Below are 24,482 nucleotides of genomic sequence, written 5' to 3'. Positions count from 1 at the left end.
TCATGAAATGTAAAATATATTTCTAATGTTGTTTTATTTTTAAAAGTTGTTGTTGGAATTATAGTGATTAGTGATGCGGGGACTTTAATGTCAGAAAGACCTCCGTTCATATCCTCATTCTACCACCTATTATCTGTGTGGTTAGAGAAAGTTGCTTGTTGGCTTAGCTCTTTTAAGCTTCATTTTAGCCTTCTGCAGCCAGGAGATAATGACATTTACCTCATAGGGTTGTTCGAGAGCATCATAGAAATTATTAAATAATATATTATTCATAAGAGGATTTGCATAGTACCTGAAACATAGTAGGCACTCAATATATGGGAGATGATAACGATTATTTATATTAATATTCATTTATATTAAGAGTAAAGAAATAATAGATAATCACTATTTTTCAATAGTTTGATTTTTTAAGAAGTCAAAGAATGGACAACTGGAGATTATTTACTCCGTATCTTCAGCTTTGAACAAAGTCTTACAAACACCTAGATTTTATTTCATTTGCAACCTATGTGGTTTGTCTTGTGCTAGATATTGCAAATATTAGAATAAAGAAGACAATAGATTTGGCTAATTTACAGTTAAGATGGCAGGGATTAATATAGCTATTTAATCAAATTACACCAATTACTACTAGAATGCAAACATACAACACCCTAACATCTATAATAATGTGACATGTCATACATAACTACAATATAATAAATGGTGTTAATGGTATCTACTCCTCATTGCATGCCTCCTACATGCTAGCACCATCCTAAGATCTAATCTTATTTAATCCTTCCAAAAATACTATGAAATAGGTATTATTATTGCCATTTTCCTGTGCCAAAACTGAGCCTTAGAAATTAAGAAACTCGCCGAAGTTCGCCTGGATCGGTCACTCATCATCACCTGACTAGCTAGTGTTTCATCACTAAAGTGTGAAACAAACTAAGCTGCTTTTAAGAAGTAAAAAGAATCCCCTACTAATATCTTCCTTCTCTTTCTTATTTTACATGGATCAGGACAACTGTAATACCACCTGGATCCATAGCCCTGCTCTGCCACTTATTAACTGTATGACCTTGGTTATACAGGTTATTTCATCTTTCTGCTACTCAATGTTTTCTATTACCCAAGAATAACAAAAATACGTGCTTCAAGGGTTGTGGTGATATTTAAATTAATATTTGTTTTATACTCCCCTCCAAGTTTCTGGCATATACTAAGCTCCACATAAGTGTTCAAAAATAAATAATAACGATAAGCAAATGCATACACACATAAGTATTTTAAGCCATTGAATGTATTGTCTGAGATATTCTGTGCTTTCTTACTCATTCCCTTTTTTGAGATGGATACTATAGGACAATTCTACTTCACAATCAATACCTACTTTTGGTAGAAAACAAAATAAATGATATTAAGTCAAAGTCCAAAATTTAGATAAAATTTAGCACTAGGTTTAGTTTGTTTGAGATGCATGTACTCATCTGTTGATCATATTTTTCCATAACTGTGAAGCTGCTAAAACTATTTTCCACTAACCATTCCTTTTGTTTACTGCCATCATTTCCTTCTCATTTTCCTTAAAACCAGACATCAGAAATGATACTAATGAAACTTTTGGTTGACCATCACGGACTTATCTCTGTTAAGAGAACAACCTATTGCCTAAAATTTTATATTTATAATCTGTATCAATTAGGAGGCAACATCTTAGAAAAAGTGAAGCATTTGGTTCTAACCAGTTGTTTTTACTTTTAAAATAAAAGTAATATATGCCTTTGCTTGTTTAAAAATGTATTTGTTCAGGCATGGTGTTTTATATATGTAGTCCTACCTACTCAGGAGGCTGAGGCAGGAAGATCGCTTTAGACCAGAATTTCGAGATCAGCCTCAGCAACAAAGCGAGACCCACGTCTATACAAACAAATTAAAAATAAAAAATAAAAGCTGGTGCTGTGGTGTGCACCTGTAGTCCTAACTACTTGGAAGGCTGAGGCAGGAGAATTGATTGAGCCTGGGGCTTCGAGGCTGCAGTGAGGCGTGATCATGCCACTGCACTCTAGCCTGGGTGACAGAGTGAAACCCTGTCTCACACGCACAGAAATGTGTTACTTGATGCAGGCATGCTTGGTCCATGTCTTTCCCAAGAAAGTTTGGTGATACAATTCATTAGTTTGGGGAAGAGTCCATATTAAGACCAATCTGGCTTGCTGTGGAAACTATTTTTTAAGTTAATAGTCTGTTTATGATCACTATAATTATTTTCATTTTGTTTTACAATAATGTTTCATGTTTTCAAAATTGATACACATTTATATATAATAATTCATAAGGTCAATTAAAACAAAAACAAAGACCCATGATTCTTTTGTTTAAAAAAACTCTTAAGTGTACTAATTTACACTCCCACCAACAGTGTAAAAAGCTTTCCTATTTCTCCACAGCCTCGCAAGCATCTGTTGTTTCCTGACGTTTTAATAATCACCATTCTGACTGACGTGAGATGGGATCTCATTGTGGTTTTTGTTTTCATTTCTCTAACGACCAGTGATGACGAGCTTTTCTTCATGGTATTTTTTATGTTTGTTGGCTGCATAAATGTCTTCTTTTGAGAAGTGTCTGTTCATATCCTTTGCCCACTTTTCGATGGGGTTGATTGTTTTTTCTTGTAAATTTGTTTAAGTTCCTTGTAGATTCTGAATATTAGACCTTGCCAGATGGATGGATTGCAAAAGTTTCTCCCATTCTGTAGGTTGCTTGTTCACTCTGGTGACAGTTTCTTTTGCTGTCACCAGCAAAAGTGCACTCTCCATTGATTAATAGTTTTTTTGTGATGGTATCATGAGAACAGGCTTATGTTTTAGAGATCACTATAACCATAAAGACACATTTTTAAATGTAGTGCGTTTTATTTTTGCTTCCTCTGAGTTGTAGGGAGCTGAAATGCTAAATGTATTTATTGTAAAACAGAATTTGGCTCTAATTTAACCTTGTCCATGGCAATGATGAGGGTGGGAATTGCATAGTGTGGCAGAGGGTAAGGAACATAAATTGACCAGGATACTAAGAAGAGAATGAAATAACCAAGGTAAATGTATGATTAGTCATCTCCAGCTTTAAAAAAATCATATATATTACTACTAGGTCAAAGGATTTTGAAAGCTACTCATTTACAAGTTTTACTCAATACTGTGATATTATTCATATGGTGAATCATATGGTGATGTAATCATATGGTGATAATACTTGATCTCAAAACTCATTTATTATACCATATATTATGGTTTTGTGTCTATATCATATATTTTCTTACTTACATGTTTAAATTTTGTTTTGTTATGTCAATCTCTTTGATGCCTATTTTTCCATGTTCAATCAAATGCTAATTGCAGTCCAAAGCCAGTTTTAGCATAATTTACTCTCTATAAAGCAGACTTTGAATATCCACATATCTAACACTTTGTTCTTGTCCCAGGTAACAATATGCTGTAACTAAATATTTGTATTTCTATGTGTTCTCCAGGTTCACAGTGGAACAGGAAATTGATTTAAAAGATGTTTTGAAGGCTCTTGGAATAACTGAAATTTTCATCAAAGATGCAAATTTGACAGCCCTCTCTGGTGAGAAATAAACACAAATTTTTAAAAATGTTATTCCATAAGAGCTTTATTAAATGATGATGTTAAATCCTCTATTTACTATGGAGTTCTGGAGTAAAATATAGTTACCACTTGCCAAATAAATCTAGCATGAAACATATTTAACCTCTACAAGCAAAACTATAAATACAGTCATAACATTAAGTTTATATTATCTGGTTCTTATCTTATCTTTGACAATAGATTATATTCTTCGGAAGACCTGTCTTAAACATCTTTGGATTCCTCATCCCATCTGACATAATGCCTTGTAGAATAGATAATCAATAAATGTGTTGATTGACTATCTCAATACGTCCCATTGTAGTAAATCATGTAAGAAAGAAAGAAGGGAGGATAAATGAGTGTCTGCTGTGAGAGCTAGACCAAAGATCCTTTTTAAAAGAGTGAAGAATACCCAGTGATATGGTATAAACATGTTCTAATTCTTTAATTAAAAAAAAAAAAAAAACCAGTGGGCTGGGCATGGTGGCTTATGCCTGTAATCCCAGTACTTTGGGAGGCTGGGGTGGGTGGATCACCTGAGGTCAGGAGTTCAAGACTAACTTGGCCATCTACTAAAAATACAAAAAATTAGCCACACATGGTGGTGGGCACCTGTAATCCTAGCTACTCAGGAGGCTGAGGCAGGAGAATTGCTTGAACCCAGGAGGCATAGGTGGCAGTGAGCCGAGATTGCACCGTTGTACTCCAGCCTGGTCAACAACAGTGAAACTCTGTCTCTAATAATAATAATAATAATAATAATAATAATAATAATAATAAGTAAACAAACTAGTTTTAAAGAAGTAACTTCAAAGTATACCTGGCACATTGGGGTGTCTAGTAATTTATTTTAAATATCCCAAGAAAAAAATCCAGTTGAATTATTTGATTCAAATACCCTAATTTTTTCAAAATAAAAAAAAAATCACAAAATATTAGCAATGTTAAAGCATTTATAATTTGTAAAATACTCTTGGAAGTATTTTTAAGTAGCTAACCCCAAGAAATTTGCCATCAAAAAAAGACATCAATGGATGTAAGACTGAGTAAATAAGTTATATAATGATTATTTTTATCATTTCCTTAGAAGAGAGAAAATAAAATACAATCTGTTTTCTGATGAGATAAAGATAGATATATATTAAGATACAAGAAACCCAACATATAAGGCCTCTTTATATGCACATTATTTAACCCAAATTTCTAAATAGCACAGAGATGATAGATTCCTTAGCAGTTCTTGTGTTAAAGGAGAGAATTTAGTTTTCTTAGCCTGAAGCAGCAGCCCATAGCGAATCAAGCTGACTGAACCATAGCTTCTAAACCTGGAGTGTGAGGGCCCATAGATTGAATTCAGAGAACTGATGCCCTCCAACCCTAAAAATTGCATATAAATGTGTGCACACAATGCATGTACGCATATACATGAAGGTGTTTGTGAGAGAGAAACAGTTTGGGGGGGGTCATATTAATAGCTTTCGAGAAATTCTCAATGTGTCTGTGATCAAAAAAGCCTTTGTCCTCCCAGATGTAAGACTGAGCATGTTGTTTTCTAAACAGCACTCAGCTTCTAGCAATGAGTTGATACTAATGTATTCGGTACAACTTCTACCCCTCATTCAGAGAGCTTACAGCCCTAAACACTAATATAGCTTTTCTAAATGTCTACTATATAAATGTTCCTGTCCACATAAGAGAAATGAGCTTTCCCTGAGTAAATGTTTTCATGGCTTATATCCAAACTCCTAGGACTCCGAACTCTTCAGTGGGGTTATCGAGAATGTAGGACTGATAGAGATTCAAAAAATATTTTGGTATCTGTACCTGAGTCAGAAATAAATTCATGGCTGAAGTTTAGCATAATTTAACATTGTCATTTTCTCTTCCTTAGGAATTGAGAGAATCTGTCTTACCATACTAGCCAAATTCCAACTGGATAATTACATTCTGCTGTCTTAACGTGGTTCTACTTTCAGTTTGATTAGTGATTCCTCACTGTCTCACCCAAACATCTAGGAAGTTATTTCAAACAAATAGAATATCTGCTGCCTGTCAATCCTGACAGAGTAGCACTGCAGTGGCAAATCAATTATTGTGGTCAGTGTAGCTTATAGTTTCTAACATATTTGGAAGGTTTATAAGGTAATATTTAATTGCCTTTACAGAGACAGAGACAATAGACCATAAACATGCATTATGAATACAGATGGTTTAGAGATTGGAAATAATACTAGAATCTTCCAGAGAATTAATACATTCTATACGCAAAATATATAGAATGTATATAAAGTTTACATTCTATATAATGTATATAAATGTATAGAAAGCTTTTGTTTGATTGAAACTTCCATGAGAACTGAATCCTGTTCTGTGTCCTACTCACAGTTGTATTCCTGGTGCCTTGTGAAGAATTGACATACAGTTGACACACAGTAAATGTTCACTGAAGGGTGAAAAGGATGAGCAGAAGAAGACAAGAGGTTTACTTGGCCCCACATTACATACGATCTAAGGACTATTTGCCCCCTTAAACATAAGTAAAAAATCCCGGATTTGCTGTTCTCAAATACCACCCCATTCAGGTTTTCAGGATCACCTGATAAAAGATCTAAAGCAAACTTCCCAGTCTTTCAGTGGGAATTCGTTGATTATTACATTATTAATTTCCAGAGTGTAAGCAGCTCCAGTATGCCATTCACCCTAACCAATATATCCTTACATTCCCCGTGGCATGCACACACACGTTAATTTATGAATCATTCATTCAAAAATTACTGTTTTAATTATAAAACTTGCCTCCTTGTTTCCTCTAAATTCAGTAGCATTTATCTCTTCATCATTTATTTGAGCACCATATGCTCTGCTTTGTAAGGTTGGTATCATTTTCATATGTCTAGTTTTTTCCTCTCCAAATAACATCATAACCTTGATGATTACTGTCTGTAACTCTTCATAACCCCCATAAATACCTAGGAAAATTACTTGCATGCATTTTGTTTCTACTTTAATGAGAATCTCATGGTGTTTAGGATATATAAAGGCTTACCTCAGTATATTACAGACTTGGCTGCAGACCACTGCACTAAAGTGAATATTCCAATAAAATGAATCACATGCATTTTTTGTTTCCCAGTGCATATAAAAGTTATGTTTACACTATACCATAGTCTATAAAAGGTACAAAGACATTATGTCTAAAAAAGTAAGGCACATACCTTAATGTAAAAATACTTTATTGCTGAAAAATGCTAATGATCATCTGAGCCATCAGTGAATCATAAACTTTTTGTTGGTGGAGAATCTTGCCTTGATATTGATGGTTTCTAATAGACCAGGGTGGTGATTGTTGAAGAATGGAGTGACTGTGGCAATTTCTTAAAATAAGACAACAATGAAGTTTACTGCATCCATGTACTCTTTTTTTCTTCTGTATCATGCAATGCTATTTGGCAGCATTTTACCCACAGTACAACTTCTTTCAAAATTGGAGTCAGTCCTCTCAAATCCTACCACTGCTTTATCAACTAAGTTTCTGTAATAGTTTAAGAACTTCGTTGTCATTTCAACAATGTTCAGAGCATCTTCACCAGGATTAGATCTCATATCAAGAAACCACTTTCTTTGTTCGTCCCTACGAAGCAACTCCTCATCCATTTAAATTTGATCATGAGATAGCAGCAATCTAGTCACATCTTCAGGGTTCACTTCTAATTCAAATTCTCTTGCTGTTTCTACCACATCCACAGTGACTTCCTTCAGTGAAATTTTGAAACTATCAGTCATAAAAGTCAGAATCAATTTCTTCTAGACACCTGTTAATGTTGATATTTTGATCTCCTTACATGAAACATCAGTGTTTTTATTGGCATCTAGAATGCTGAATTCTTTCCAGAAGATTTTTCTTTGCCCAGATTTTGAATCTGGGCAAAGAGACCAGGGATTCTTCCTAACATCTGCAATGCCCAGGGGAGCTCCTCCACAACAAAGGATTATCCAGCCAAAAATGCCAATTGTGAAAAGGCTGAGAAATCCTATACTGGAGAAAGCATGTGGAAACAGAGAAGAAAAAAAAAATTAAAAGGCAGAATGGGAACATATTGGTCAAAAGACAGGGGAGTCAAGCACTTGATATGACTAAAAAAAACAAAAGAAAAGAAAAATAAGAGAAATGAAAAGATAGAGAACAATATATGTACGTATTTAGGCTTTTAAATGGCTAGAAAATTTTTGAACGATATCTTAGAAAGTGATAATAGCAATTGCCTCTGGAATACGGGACAGAGACTTTAGATGAAAGAGGAGTTTTCATTTCATATACCGCTCTGTAGTGTTTGGAGTTTTACCTTGTATATGTATTGCTTTTTTAATTAAAATTCTTACTTAAAAATTAGAAAAAACTTTTAAAAAATATCATTAACAGGTCAGGCGCAGTAGCTCATGCCTGTAATTCCAACACTTTGAGAGGCCTAGGCAGGACAGTCCAGGAATTCAAAACCAGCCTGGGCAATATAATGAGACCTTGTTTCTTATTTTTTTAAAAGTCATTAATAATAGAATTAATTAGTAAATTTGAAATCACCCAGAGAATAATTCAGTACCATTGTTATACTGTCACTTTCCTAAATTATGTGATAAAATTGTATCTTTCTTCAAAAATGGCATACATGATTTAGCAGTGGAGAAAAATAAAACCTGCTTTGCTGTCTCTTGCTTCTGGAAAAACGGAGTGACTTGAGATCTTTTGCTAAGACTTCTCAAGTCCACTCTTTCATTTTTTATTCCATGGCATCCACTCTTATTTCCGCCTTTCATTACTGCTGCCGTAGACTATTTCAATAGCCTTCTAAACAGTTTCCAATCTCTTTCCAATCTAATCTATTTTATCTACCACTGCCAAGATGAATCGCCTTAAAAACTTACTCTTAGATCGCTCCATTTCCAGTTCCTGTTCAAAGCTGGCTTTCAGTAGGCTGTGCCCCATCCGCTGCTCAGCAGGGCATTGAGACCAGGCTTCACTCTGGCTGATTCCATATACACAACTCCTGCCCCAGCCAAACTAAATACTCACTCTGTGTCTCACCTGTCCCCAGCTCTCTGCCTTTGTGAAGTCTCTTCCACAAGAAAAATCTCCTGCACTGAACCTCAGCTTTAACATCCCCAATTTCATCAACGCATCATGACTACACCAACCAGCAGTAATCATTCCTTCTTAAATTCATGATACCTTGTGCCTTTCTTTATGGCACATATCTCATTTTATCTCATTTTATCTCATATTATTGTTATTTATATGTCTAATATCCCCTGCCAGAATTTAAACCCTCCAAGATTGATTCTTACACGTGTTTCCTATAGTGCCCAGCACTGTGCTTTCTGCTTAGCGCCCACTGAATGAAGAAATGAATAAAATGAGATACTCAATATTTATTACATTTATTTTTTTAATCTCAATTTGTTATCCATTGCTTTTGTTGGTAAATTCTATATTAACATAAAACACAGTAAAGGCTCATACAATAAACATGGATTATAGAAAGTGGTGAGAATCATTTTCTCAGGCTCTATTTAAAATGCTCATCTATTTGCAGCAAGGATCCTGTTATAGGGAAGGACTATTTTTGTAGTGGAAATGAATGACTGTCAGCATTTGGATTAATAGATAATCCTCTTGGAAGGTGTAAGGGGAAGGAGAAAGAGAGTACTAAATCCTTCAGCATCAAGTACAAGCTTTAGTAAAGGAGCCAATAAAATAAAGGAATTAAGAAGACACACCAAAAGCCATATTCAGGTCAGACTCAAGTGCTGTTGATTTATGCTGGACCTTCTCTTACCCCTTGCCCTTGTTTGTTCTCTTTCTCCTTGCACCTATAAACTACAAGGCTCCATTTCTCTCTCATTGCCATAATTCCAATTCCTCTACTTTCTTGCCTGGATTATTGCAACAGCTAACAAAGTTCATCTCCCTGCCCCCAGCTGTTTGCTTATCTGATTCACCCTTCACAGCAGCTGCCACAGCTCTCTTCTAGAATCAAAGCTTGTGTCCTGTTACTTCTGGACAAATCCAGGCTCTCTAGCATCATCATCAAAATTCTTAAAATTATGTCCTCTCCTACTCCCCAACCTCCTCATAGCTCAGGCTCCAACTGGACCTTCAAGAGATCCCCACTGGGGATGGAAAGTTTCTCTCACTTTAGAAATAGAATCTTCTGCTTGGAATGTCCTTCTTGCCTTCTCTGACTTTTCCCTCTTACTAATTGTTTAAGAGCAAGCTGAAAATGTCAACACGTAAGAGAAGCTTGCCCTGACATTCCTCTTCCTTCCTAAATGGTTTACTTTTCCTTATCTGGAATCTGGTAGCATTTTGCACACACCTCTGTTAGCACATGTTTCATTTTCTCCTAGACTGTTCGTTTACATACTTGTCTCTGAGCTCAGAGCTATTCAAAAGCATACACACTTTCTGTCCCCAGAACACAGAAGAGAATTTGGGGAGTGGGGGACAGGATAGATACTGAGTGGGTGAGTGTTGTGAGTAAATGTCACTGTATCCCACCTGGCTACAAGCATGGGGACTTCTCTCATACTTCCTGCCCTCCCCACTTTACACTGCAGCCACACAGCCCCTTCTTTGGTTCCTTAAACATGCTCAGTTTGTATCAGGGTCTGCACTAGCTTTTCCCTCCATCTGAAATACTCTCCCTTTATTTCTTCCAGTGTCTGGCTCCTTTGTATTCTTTCAGTCTCAGCTAAGATTTGCCCTTTCAGACCCACCTTTCTGAACAACCTGTGTCAAGTAGCTTCTCTTCGCTGCCCCAGTCACTAACCAACATATCACCTTATCTTGTTAGCTTAGTTATACTTACTATACCCTGAAATTGTAGTTATTTCTTGATTCGCTTTTTTATTGTTCTTTTATTTGATGTCTGCTTTCCTCTCATTAGGAAGGAACTGTTTAGTTCATCATAGTATACTTGGTGCATCTGACTCATAGTAGGTGCTCAGCACATGAATGAATGAATGAATGAATGAACCAATAAATGAATGTTTGCTGGTTTTGTAACAAAATCTATCCAGAAAAGCAAACAAAGAAACATTATTCCTATCTTAAGAGAACTCAAATTCTAGGAACTTTTATAAATTTCATGGGTGGGGCTGAAGCTAAAAATATTTTGGCAACTAAAGCACAGAGACACTTTTGGTATGCTAGGGTTCTGTTATAATACTCTCATCATTTTGTTATTTTAAGCATGCCCTTGATGACGCAGAAATCTATTTAAATTGGCTGAATTTAGGAACAGTGCCACAGAGGAAGTAGTGGCCTACACTTGCTTGATGGCCATCCTGCAAGCATGATGTTAATCTCAGGTACTTAGAGCCTTTGGTGCCCTACACAATACCTCATATGTAGTGGGTACTGAATAAATATTTACTAAGTGACTGAATGAATGCCTTTGTAGTCTTGCCCTGCTTTTTTCAGAAGAGCTTGAATTATTGCCCAGTTTTTCTCTGGGGAACCTAGGGTTTACTGGCCCTGTTCCATTGTAAACCCTCTCATCCATTGTAAAAATCCTGGCCTCATGCTGCCTGGAGGAAAGTAGGACCAGTCATTTGGCAGCACTGTCTGCTGTGGCCAGAAGGAGAAGGTTGCTTGGTGCCAGCAGATTTAAAAACAAAAAACTATTTGCCTTTGCCTGATTGACTGAGAGAATAACTAACTTTTCTCTAACCAACAAGACAACTTCATCAGTGTAAATCTCCGTAATACCCCTTTGCATTCTGATTCAATTTATCAAATATCTGAGTGCATACGTGGTACCTGGCAGTGTGCACAGTGTTGTGGATGAGATAAGTAGAACAGGCAAAGTCCAGGCCTTGAAGAGTGTATGGTCTAGCAGGAAAGATGGTCTTGATTGTCTACTGAATGACATTGCCTGTTTCTCTGCATGACCTGATCTACATGTAAGATTTTGTGGCTGCAGACACATGCTTGCTTAGACCACTTTCTGCTTATATTTTATTTTAATGAGACTGCTTGAAGTTTGTCTCGAGAAAAAAGCCTTCGTTTTATTTTTTTCCCCTGAGTTCCTGTGATGTGATTTTTTTTTTTTTTTTTTTTTTTTTTTTTTTTTTTTTTTTTTTTTTTTGTGAGATGGAGTCACTCAGGCTGGAGTGCAGTGGCGCTATCTTGGCTCACTGCAACTTCTGCCTCCCGGGTTCAAGCAATTATCTGACCTCAGCCTCCTCAGTAGCTGCTATTGCCGGTGCACGCCACCACACCAGGCTAATTCTTATACTTTTAGTAGAGACAGGGTTTTACCATGTGGGCCAGGCTGCTCTTGAACTCCTAACCTCAAGTGATCCGCCTGCCTCAATCACACCTGGGATTACAGGTGTGAGCCACCATTCCCGGTCTTATTATTTGTCACATTTTCTTCTACTTATATATTCAATGGGATGGTGTTTTTCTGAAGGTTGATTGTCCTAAGGTCTCATTTACATGTGTAGACATTTGCTATCCCTCATGTAGCAGTTAATCATGATATGGGAATCCAAAAGTTGCATTCAATCTTTGTTTTGCTGTCTTTGAAATAAGTACAATAGCACTAGTCTGCTGGATCCTGTTCCCCTTACTCTTTTACTCAATCAGATTTTTAAGTCTTTTAGCACTTTTTCCCTCTCTGCTGCTATTGTGAGTTTTCTTAGAACATCTACTTTAAATTGTTGTCTTATGTTTTATTTATTACAATAAGAAACTTGAAAATAATTTTTTTTAAGACAGGGTCTCACTCTGTGTCCAGGCTGGAGTGCAGTGGTGCAATCTTGGCTCACTGCAACCTCAACCTTCTTGAGCTCAGGTGATCCTCCCACCTCAACCTCCTGAGTAGCTGGGACTACCATGCCCAGCTAGTTTTTGTAATTTTTTTGTACAGATGAGGTTTTGCCATGTTGTGCAAGCTGGTGTCCAACTCCTGGGCTCAAGCCATCAGCCTCAAGCAATCGGCCTGCCTTGGCCTTCCATTGTGCTGGGGCTACAGGCATGAGCCACCATGCCTGGCCTATTACAAGACTAAACTTTATACCCGTAATTGTGAACACAGTTGTGGGTATAGTGCACATCAAATGACACTAAAAGACTTTATATACCCAAAGTCTTATAATATGAAATAGTTAACCACTTTCATTCAACAATTACTGAAATCCTGTCTATGACAATATACTGGGTTAAAGACTGGAAAATTGAACATTACCAGGAAACTCCCTCCACTAGGGTGAGTTCATTCTTTAGGCCCTACTATATGCCAGAAAACAAGGTTACTAAGAAAAATGACACAATCTTTGCCTTAAGGAAGTAGACTGTCCAGGAAGAGGGAAGCATCAATGCAAATATAACATATTAGAAAAGCTTCAATAGAATTAGTTTCTGGGTTCAATAGGGGAGTGCTCAGATCTACTTTAGTGATTTAGGAATTAGGGGAGAGCAGAAAAAGCCTCACAGAGCTAGATGCTGAGCTTTTAAACTAGATTAGGTGTCTTGTACAACAAAAGTTGAGGGAGGTTCTAGGGAAACAAAGATACAGAAATGACAAAGTGTGCTATGTTGAGGCTGTTTCAGCTCATATAATTTGAAGCATAGCATATGGGGCAAAGAATACTAATTGAAGGAAGCAAAGGCAGCCTGGTAGAGGACCTTATCGTTTATACAGAGCAAGTATGCAGGTTTGCAATATACTGAAGGTGAGGTGAGAGGGAGAGCAAGCAGGAGAGGGGATAAAGTGTTTTAAGTGAAGTAATGGCATAATTTGATTTGTATTTTGATAAGATCATCCTGGAGGAAGCTTTAAGGTGAACTAGAGGCAGTCAGGAGAGTAGTTCTCTACTGTTGAGTCATGATACACTGTAACATCCATTGAAACTCATTCAAAAAGATGATTTGTATATGTTGCTGAGTTTCATTTTCTGATTTTTAAAGAACTTTTATCTTCATGCCAATAGGTGAGCTTGGTCTATGATTTTCTTTCTTATATTGCCTTTTTTTTTCAATTTTTACAGCAAAGTAAAATATCCGCAGATGAGTTAGATAGCTTTTATTCTCTTCCTAATTCTCTAATTTTATAACAGGTAATTCTATCTGTTCCTTGAAGATTCGGTTAAACTCACCTAGAAAACCGTCTAGGCTTGGAGTCTTTAATTACGAGGGTGGAGAAAGTTTTTGTATACTGATTCAATTACTTTAATGATTACTGGATTATTCAAATATTCTATGTTTTTCCTTGACTCAATTTTATAATTTATACATTTCTATAAAATAGTGTAGCTCATAGCAAATCTCTTCATTTTCAAAATTATTTGCATAAAGAAGAACAAATACTTTTTTAGGGTAGATGGAAATATTTTAGTTTTGTTTGTTTGTTTGTTTGTTTGTTTGTTTTTGAGACAGAGTTTCACTCTTGTCACCCGGACTGGAGTGTAATGGCACGTTCTTGGCTTGCCGCAACCTCCGTCTCTCGGGTTCAAGCGATTCTCCTGCGTCAGCCTCTCTAGCAGCTGGGATCACAGGCACCTGCCATCACACCAGGCTAATTTTTTTGTACTTTTAGTAGAGATGGGGTTTCACCATGTTGGCCAGGCTGGTCTCAAACTCCTGACCTTAGGTTATCTGCCCGCTTCAACCTACCAACGTGCTGGGATTACAGGTGTGAGCCTCCGCACCCAGCCAACTATTTTGTATTTTATTTGTGGAGGAAGGTTCACAGATATATGTATATCTATCAAAATTTATCATGTATAATGAATAGATATTCATAGTAAATAACTTATAATCTCATAAAGTTAATTAACATTTATCTACAGAAAATTATACATAGTGTTTTTTCTGATTAAAAAATTATTTTCTGTATTCTTGGGCATGTTCTTTTTGTTCTTAATATTGTTTATTTGGACAATCTCTTTTTTTAAATGAATTTTGTTTAAAACTTTGTCCATTTCATTGTCCTTTAAATAACTAGCTCTCTGAGAAGAACCCTTAGCATCTTTGTTTCCTTTCTCTTTCTGCCATAAGTACTTTGCAATATCCCTGCCACAACTGCCACCACCGTCATTTTGGTGGGGCAAGTGGGAACAGGCGAGAAGATAGGTGACTAAAGGGTATTACAACATTTGGGGCAGAGGCCAGAAATAAAGGGATGATTTTTTTCTTATTTCAAAGTGCCTACTGTAGCCAGCCGGTCAAGCCTAATAGCTATTGGAGGCAGTTTCCTATGTGCAAATTGATGTAGTTGGAATATTATGTTGTGTCTTTGAGGAGAACTCCTTTTACAATTCTTCAGAAGGGCTTAGCTGACAATGTGGAAACTCATTACCCTGTGGGAACTGGGTTCTAGCACCTTTGTATTCAAGGTCATAATATTGGCCCTTGTTGCTTAACTCACAGACCGATGAAAATGGGCCACAGAATCTGAAAATAATACAGCATCAAATAACTGCTAAATTGTTAATATGTTTTACTATCTTAAAATTTATTTTTTAAATGTTTTCTTTTTTATTATTACTATTTTAAAGTTAAAATTAATATTATTTTATTTTACATAGAAATGAAGTCTCACTATATAGTCTAAGCTGGTCTTAAGCTCCTGGGCTCAAGTGATCCTCCTGCCTCAGCTTCCCAAAGTGCTAGGATTACAGGCATGAGCCGCTGTGCCCAGCTACTGTCTTGAAATTTATGTGTTTATTTTACCAGTATATATTTAGTTACTTAACACAACTTAAATTTTTCTTAAAAAAAACACTCTCTTTTGGATTTGAGGGTGCTAGTTATACTTTATTACTAAATGTGAAAACTTGATTGCTTTTTAATTTTTCTTCTAGTCAACAAATACATTCTGGAATAAAACATCATAATATGTGAAATGGACTATTTAATAATGTAGTGCTTATATCTTAGTACCAAGTAAGATCTGAGGAAGTAATATTCCCATTAAAAGTGTATTCAGAGATGCCATTGTTAGCTGTCTTGGGGCTTATTCAAAGTAATCAGGTCCTCTGTAACAGATGTACCAAAAATATTGAACATCATTCCCTATATGTATTAGATAATTTTGTGCTTTTGAAAGCTTGAAGGTAAATGTATTTTGTGGGTAGGACTTGATACTTACAGAGTCTAACTAAGCAACCTAATGGAAAATCAATAGTGCTTTTAATGGTGCTGGACATCAGCAACAAAGTTATTTATCTGAAATTTGAATTAGATCTCCTGGAATTGAAAGGGGGGTCATAAATTTGAGTAATTATTTTTCTTACTTTCTTGTGCTCTTTCAAAAAATGTATTTGAAGCGTCTTTTGTTTGTTTTGTTTCATTCTTAGGGAAAAGTTGAAAACCCAAGATTGGAAGACATTTTATGGTTTGCTAGGGCTGCTGTAAGTAACATAGACTGAGTGGCTTAAAAAAAAACAGAAATTTATTTTCTCACAGCTCTAGAGGCTGTAAGTCTGAAATAAAAGTGTCAGCGAGTTGGTTTCTTCTGAGGCCTCCCTTCTTGGTGTGTAGATGGCCGTCTGTCCCCTCTATCTGCACGTGGTATATCAGTCATGTTTACATGATGGCAGCAGTAGCCTCTCTGGAGTGGCCACTGCCATGACCTCGGCTGCAACAAGGGATGGAGGAGCAGCCAGGGCTTCATGCTCCACTGAGCTGGTAGGAGCTGGGAACAGGCAGAAGCCCGCCCCCTTCTGAGTTGGAAAGGTGGGAGCCCCGTTGATCGGGCACAGCCGCTGTGGACCTGGGCATCTCTGCACTCTCCAGGCCCAGGAAGCCCCCTTCTACTGCAGGCTCAGAAGTGCCTGCTCCTACTGCCTGGCCTGTCCCTGATCCGGGAGACCACTCTGATTTCAGAGCAAAGTTGTGGCCGAGCCTAGATGCTGTCATGAGCTGGCCGGGTGTGCACATGCCCGGGGCAGTGCTGACACATCAACCCCCTGCCAACTCGGCCCCCTCCAGACTTTGGGCACTGATGAGCAGGGAGGCCAAGAGGGGGCTAAAGACAGCTCAGTGCAGGCCTGCAGGCACCCCTCATCACAGACAGCCTGGATGCAATGGGTACTGTGGAGGGCATGCCAATGGTGGCAGGAGGCAGATAGGCTCCTGGGTGGAAAGGGAGGGTCGCCATTGAAACCCCACCTTTAGACCAGGGATGACCTGAGGCCTGGGGTCCAGGCTGCCAGTTCTGTGGACCAGAGTGAGAACTTACGGTGCTTTTTCTGGGCCACCCGTGGTCACCCATGTACCAATCAGCATATACTTCCTCCCCTCTGAAGCCCATAAAAGCCCCCAAACTCAATCAGACTCGAGCAGATGACAGGATGACCGGCCTGCAGAGAGGAGCTACCCACTGCAGTTCTCCTCTGAGCTGTTCTGTCACTCAATAAAGCACCTCTTTGCCTTGCTCACCCTGCACTTGTCTGCATACCTCATTCTTCCTGGACATGGGACAAGAACTTGGGACCCACCAAATGACAGGAGTGAAACAGCTGTAACACAAATAGGACTGAAACATGCCCCTTGCTTGCCATGTTGTAGGCAACAAGAAGGAAAGAAGAGAGGAGAGAAGTGCCATGGCTCTTCAGGAAGCCCAGACCTAGTAGCTCCCAAGCCAGGGCTGTGACACCCTCTTTGAAGCTCTGCGGTTCCTCGTGTCTCCAAGCTTCCAAATGCCACCACATTTCCTGGTGCCAGCAGTGGAAGCTGTTTGTGGTACTTCTGGTCCAGTTGCAGCCTAGCAGTGAGCCAGCACCCATGCCAGTGCCTGGAGCTGCCTTCCCTGCTGTAGCCAGAGTGCCTGACTGTGTGCAGTAGATGGACCCCATGCTCACTCACTCACATGCCTCTCACCACTCCATACCTGGCTTGCCATACCGGGCTGGTAGCACAAGCCAAGTGCAGCCTGCCAGGCCGAGGGGGCACAGTGAACCCAGCAGGCCTAAGCAAAACTCAGGCAAAGGCACCACTGGCAACAGAGGTTTCTGGCTGGTGAAGCGACACCCCAAGGATCCTGTAACATATGTATGTGTATATATACAAACATATACATATATAATTAATCATTATATACATATTTATGAAGAGAGAAAAATTTTAAGGAATTGGCTCATGATTATGGAGGCTTTGGAAGCTCAAAATCTTCAGGTGGAGACCTGGAAAAAAATTGCAGCCCAAAGGCAGCCTGCTAGCAGAATTCTTCCTTGCTTGGGAAGGGCCAATCTTTGTTTTATTAAAGCCTTCAGCTGCTTGGATGAGGCCTACCCACATTGTGAGGGTACTCAGCTTTACTCAAAGTCTACCAATGTCAATCTCATCTAAAAACACTGTCATAGAAACATCCAGACAATGTTTGACTAAATATCTGAGCACCATGGCTCAGGCATGCTGACACATACAGTTAATTAACCATTATACAGGGCCTTCCCTCTGTACCTGTCTGTGTCCAAATTTCCTCTCCTTGTAAGGACATTAGTCATATTGGATTAGGACCCACCCTAATGACCTCATTTAAATTTAAAATTCTGTCTCCGAATATAGTCACTCTCTGAAGTACCGGGTATTATTACTTCAACATATAAATTTGTGTAGAACATAATATAGCCTATAACAACCTTTACCTTAAAACAGGCATAAATAGGAAGGGAAAAATAGTCCTCCTAATGCTGAAAATGTGTTATTTCCTCTTATCTTAGGATAAAGCATGTTTGTGAATCCTCAGATAAACCAATTAATTGTAATAATGGAAAGTAACTTTTTCATAAATTTACATTATGAATCTAGAAGTCAACTTCATTTTTCTTTGCCAAGGATATTTACATTATCATAGTAATTAAATATTAGGTTAAAAAAACTTTTTTATTCTGGCTATATCTGAATTTTTACCTGTTTTCATTTCATGCTTTTATATTTAAAATTAAAGAGCAACGTGTGAGATATTTTAATCTTGACTTATGAAATAATTTGAAGTCACTATTTTAAAACATTTTCACTTTTTCTGAAAATATAAGACATACAAATGGGAAAACTACCAATAAAAATGGAAAAGAATTAGCAAGAGAATATAAAATGAGGGCAAATTAAAAACCACATCTTCCATGGTTATCTCATAAATGAAATCTTGTAACATTATCTCCTAGGTTTTCTTCAGTATCCCAGTCTCTTCTATCTCTAAAATCCATTTAACAAGAGGGCAAAATATTTTCCTGTCTCTGAATGAAAAAAACAATGTTTCTGATTCTCTTTTTGCAGATAACAAGGAGATTTTTCTTTCCAAAGCAATTCACAAGTCCTTCTTAGAGGTTAATGAAGAAGGCTCAGAAGCTGCTGCTGTCTCAGGTACTGTTTGCTAAAATCTTCTCCCCTCTTCTAAGAGATTTGTGTTTTTAGAGCAATCTTGGGTGGGGAGTGGGGTCTTTTTCAAAATGAAGCCAAAAAAGTCACTCTGCTTTAACTTAGAAGTCAAGCAAATGCTGAACCAGCCGGAATTTTCTAAATAGAATGTGAAATGTGAGCTCACTCCAGTGCCCCTTTACAGATAACTCTCATCTTCATTTTCTCTCTAATGAGAGACAGGAGGACATTGGCAGTTCTGTGAAAATAGATTTTTCTGCCGTGCTGCTGGTTTAACTATTTTAAATATTTTCCTGCTACCCATTTAAACATTTTTCTTCCTACCAAATTACTTGCTGAAGTTGATTCTTAATTTTGTCAGCAAAAAGTTCTTATTTTTTATTTTCGTGGCTACATAGCAAGTGTATATATTTATGGAGAATATGGGATATTTTTAATATAGGCATACAATGCATAATAATCACATCAAGATAAATGGGGTATTCATCACCTCAAGCATTTTATCATTTCTTTTTATTACAAACATTTCAATTATACTTGTCTAGTTATTTTTAAATGTACGACAAATTATTGTTGACTTATAATCACTTTGATGTGCTATCAAATACTAGATCTTCATTCTATTTAACTGTATTTTCGTACCCACTAACTATCCCAACATACCCCACCCCCATCACTGCCACTGTTAGGATAGTGTTTTCGGAAGGAAATAAGAGCACAGTAGCCTCAGGCATCAAGACAGCTTGAAATCTTACATGTAATCTGGACTTTCTTTTGACAATTAACTATACTGCAGCAAGTATATACAATCTTACAGTGAGGATCTCAGGGGAATTTAGTAGCCCAGTCATAGGATACCTCGTTGCATTTCTCACTGTTATATTTCCCCTTTAATCACTGCCATCCTGACCACTTACTACAAACCTGGTGACTTGCTATGTAAAAATACCCACTTCAGACAAAAGAAATAATGATTTGAAAATATAGAGAAACTCTCTTCAGTTTTTGTTTGGGGATTTTTTTTCTTTATTCTCCCCCTTCCTTTTACTCAAAAGTTATTTTAGTAAAGACACACATATTTATGTGAGACCGAGAATAAACATTTCATAACAAGCAGAATAAATTGTCCTATTATTTTTAGTGGAGTAGAGGGAAGAATTGTTTGGTTGGTTTGTGGTGTGTATTTGTTTTGTTTCATTTTGTTTTTTAAAAAGATCAAGTAGAAATGTTAACACCTTTATAATTTTTCTCCAGTTAAGTCTTTAAAATCTTGTTTCCTGTAAATTGTTGTCTTTGCATTAGATGGATAGGCCTAGATGGTTTTGAGGAATTACTCATTAGTCTCTGCACATCTACAGACATATAATTACTTTTTCTCTGCACTGTAGGAATGATTGCAATTAGTAGGATGGCTGTGCTGTATCCTCAAGTTATTGTCGACCATCCGTTTTTCTTTCTTATCAGAAACAGGAGAACTGGTAAGTTTATTATGAAAACAAAATTTTGTTTAATAGGCCACAAAGAGCCTCTTTTTTAAATGGAGATTTTTTCTCAATACTCATCATACAATTTATTTTCACAATTTTATTTATTCTTTTTCCAGAGATTGACCAACTGAATTATCAGATAATTTATAATATTGAAGTGAATTTTTTTTTTTAATGAAAATGATAAGGCTGGTGAGGTGGCTCAGACTGTAATCTCAGCGCTTTGGGGGTTCCAGGCAGGGAGGATCACTTGAGGCCAGGAATTCGAGCCCAGCCTGGGTAACATAGTGAGACCCCATTTCTACATAAATAAAAATTTAAAAAAATTAGCCAGGCATGGTGTCACATATCTGTTATCCTAGCTACTAGAGGTGTTGGGGGTGGGAGGAATGCTTGAGCTCAGGAGTTCAGGGTTACAGTAAGCTCAGATAGAGCCACTGCTCTCCAGCCTGGGCATCAGAGCAAGAGCCTTTCTCTAGAAGGAAAGAGGGAAGGGAAGGAAAGGAAAGGGAGAAGGGAGGAAGGGAGGAAGGGAGGAAGGAAGGAAGGAAGGAAGGAAGGAAGGAAGGAAGGAAGGAAGGAAAAAGAAAATAACATATTTTCATTAATTGTAAGCAAGAAGGAAGGTAAATATTTTATTATTTTGTTCACCCCTTCTTTTATTTACTTCCAAACCAATACAGGTACAATTCTATTCATGGGACGAGTCATGCATCCTGAAACAATGAACACAAGTGGACATGATTTTGAAGAACTTTAAGCTACTTTATTTGAATAACAAGGAAAACAGTAACTAAGCACATTATGTTTGCAACTGGTATATATTTAGGATTTGTGTTTTACAGTATATATTAAGATAATATTTAAAATAGCTCCAGATGAAAACAATATATGTAAATTATAAGTAACTTGTCAAGGAATGTTATCAGTATTAAGGTGATGGTCCTGTTGTGTCATTGTGTTTGTGTGCTGTTGTTTAAAATAAAAGTACCTATTGAACATGTGACTAGATCTATTTTTTTTTATTTTGGAAGTTGTAGTATAAAGATACCTCTAGGTGAACTTTGGAAACAATGCTTCTGTACATCTTAAATCTCTTATAATTATGCAGGATCAAAACAATAAAGTAAAATAGCATTATATACTTATGCATAACAAGCAATAACAAGTGAGGTGAAGACAGGTACTCCACAAAAATTCTCACTGTCATCTCTTGGAAATAAGTGTATAGTGTAGGCAAAAGAATGCAAACTGGACATCGTCCATATTGCTTCATGACAAGACCTGTTAGAAAAAAAATAAAAGAGCTATGCAAATCTCAGATACCTATAGCTTATTTTCCCAAATGATTGAAAATTCATTTGGCTTCACATGCCTAAAGAAGTTTACAAGTCTGGTATATCACTATGTTTTGTTGCTGTAAGTAAAATTCAAACTACAATTTCCCAAAAGCCCCAAAATAAACCACATGAGCAAACTAACAACAAAAATACGCACTTTGGCATGTCACAGGAGAGTTAATTAGAAAAACCGTACTAGCACGTATACTGGAAAATGGCAACTCACAGGACTGAACGCTGCCCACAGAAGTGTTCTTGTTTGCTCTGCATGGGGCTTTTACATTTTGAATGTCTGTAACTGGGGTAGCATGTTCCTTGTTTCTCCCGTTAATTACCTGAGCGGCTACCGGGCGCATTTGTGTTTGAGATCTGGAGAGAGTTATAAGTAGCTCTCTGCAAAATGCATTGGTCTTTATTTTCTAATACAATAAATACTTGATTCCAAACGGGACAGTATCTACTTCAAGGTCTCCAGTAAATTACTTTATCTTTTAATATTTCTTGGAAAAAAAAATTTCATAAGATCTCATGAATGGAACTATTTCTGTTTAATGCCAAATTTTTAATTCTATGATGAACAGTTTCAGAAAAACTTTGACACATTTCAGAATTTAACAGAAACAGTTTGCGTGTTACTTTCTTGTGTATTAGGTATTGTGCTGATTTGGAGCTGTTTACAAGAATTCTTATTATCTTATCATTAACTTTAATTCAATTCATGGGAGTTTGGGAACACCAGGCCTGATCTTAGACCTACTAAATTCAAAAACTTGAAAATCCACTTTTTTCCCCAAGCTTTCTTGGTGATTCTGTTACATGCTAAATCTTGAATACTGCGAAAGTAAAGCGTACATATGGAATACTCACTTATAACCAGTTTTTTAGATATGGTTAATTTATAGAAACTTAGATCAATTGATGAGTATATTAAATCAATGCTTCTCAAACTTTATTGTGTAATGGAACCACTTGGGGATCTTATTAAAAATTCAGTTTATCATTCAGTAGATTTAGGGTGTGGTCTGAATAGCCTGGAGTGTGTTTCTAACAAACTTCCAAGTAAAGCCTTTCATGTTTGTCAATAGACTTTGCTGTTTCTTACTTTGTTAGAAAAACTCTACTTAATATTTGCATGTTTGATATTTTTATAAATGGAATAGAATGTCTGTATAATTTTTACAGAGTTTGGAGGGATTTGAGGGAGTGTGGTGACAGTATGCATGAAAAAATGCAATATACTTGTCCAAAATGGGGAAAAATAGTTTAAAGTTTTTTTTTTCTATTACATGCTATGGACAAATGAAAAATTATTCTGCATATTAGAACACTTGAAATGTATTCTTTAAAAATATGAAGACATTTATAGGCATTATTCACAAAAGAATTTATGGATGCCAAAGAACATAGTACCTAGCACAATCTTTTACAGCTTATATTTTCAGAACACTTACAGTTTATTCATAGGTTATTATAGAAAAGTGCTCTTGTTTTCATGTATAATGTATACAGGTTGGGTTAACTGATGTTGTTTCAGTATTGGTATTATGAGTTTGTGATATTCTTCATTACCATATCACTACTTGTTAAACATTATTTCTATATTTATATGGCCATCGGTCAATGAAATGACTTACCTATAAAGAAGAGTAAATGTCATTAGGCAATCATGTGGATTTTTTTTTTTTTTTTTTTTTTTTTTTTTTGAGACAGAGTTTCACTCTTGTTGCCCAGGCTGGAGTGCAATGGCGCGATATTGGCTCACTGCAACCACTGACTCCTGAGTTCAAGCGATTCTCCTGCCTCAGCCTCCTGAGTGGCTGGAATTACAGGCGCCTGCCACCACGCCCAGCTGATTTTTATATTTTTTAGTAGAGACAGCATTTCACTATGTTGGCCAGGCTGGTCTCAAACCCCTGACCTCAAGCGATCCACCTGCCTCAGCCTCCCAAAGTGCTGGGATTACAGGCGTGACCACTGCACCCAGTCAATCATGTGGATTTTATAAAGCCTAAAATGCAACTTTTATTAGCTGATATAAGATTGAATTCTACTATTCAGAAGGTTTACCTTAAAATATTTCAATACCATTGAGATATCCTTTAAATAAGAAAAGATTCTCCTGTGTTGTTAGTATGCTTGTGGAATGCTTAGAAATAGAGTACTTGCTAAACCAAGTTTTTCATTTTGTTTGACTTGGTTTATAATATCTTCAGTATTTTTGTTTGTTTTGAAAAAGCATAGTCAAGCTCGATTTCCTTTAAACGAGTAAATTAATACACAGTATACAGTTTGCCAAAACTTTTTGCTTTTGAACCTTTTTCTTAGAGAAAATCAACATCATTATGTAGATTTTGCTTTTATTTTATTTTATTTATTTATTTATTTATTTTTTTTTTTTTTTTGAGACGGAGTCTCGCTCTGTCGCCCGGGCTGGAGTGCAGTGGCCGGATCTCAGCTCACTGCAAGCTCCGCCTCCCGGGTTTACGCCATTCTCCTGCCTCAGCCTCCGGAGTACCTGGGACTACAGGAGCCCGCCACCTCGCCCCGCTAGTTTTTTGTATTTTTTTTTTAGTAGAGACGGGGTTTCACCATGTTAGCCAGGGTGGTCTCGATCTCCTGACCTCGTGATCC

The 24,482-nt window shown here is 37.0% G+C and overlaps 1 protein-coding gene across 2 annotated transcripts in view; it reads left to right on the top strand.

The window, feature by feature from the left end:
• The window catches only part of SERPINI1 (serpin family I member 1), an 85,671-nt gene extending 64,154 nt beyond the window's left edge, over positions 1 to 21,517 (top strand). For both annotated transcript variants that reach the window (XM_023213501.2, XM_023213500.2), the window contains exons 6-9: positions 3,518 to 3,615; positions 18,923 to 19,009; positions 20,413 to 20,502; positions 21,195 to 21,517. In XM_023213501.2, the coding sequence (XP_023069269.1) occupies positions 3,518 to 3,615; positions 18,923 to 19,009; positions 20,413 to 20,502; positions 21,195 to 21,271 (352 nt within the window). In that variant the 3' untranslated portion in view covers positions 21,272 to 21,517. The remainder of the gene's footprint in view (positions 1 to 3,517; positions 3,616 to 18,922; positions 19,010 to 20,412; positions 20,503 to 21,194) is intronic.
• The last annotated feature ends 2,965 nt before the right edge of the window (positions 21,518 to 24,482 follow it).

The sequence above is a fragment of the Piliocolobus tephrosceles genome, chromosome 2 (genome assembly GCF_002776525.5).
Source record: "Piliocolobus tephrosceles isolate RC106 chromosome 2, ASM277652v3, whole genome shotgun sequence".
Lineage (NCBI taxonomy): Eukaryota > Metazoa > Chordata > Mammalia > Primates > Cercopithecidae > Piliocolobus > Piliocolobus tephrosceles.
Note: the sequence above shows the minus strand (reverse complement) of the source record. Positions and strands in the feature narration are given on the sequence as shown.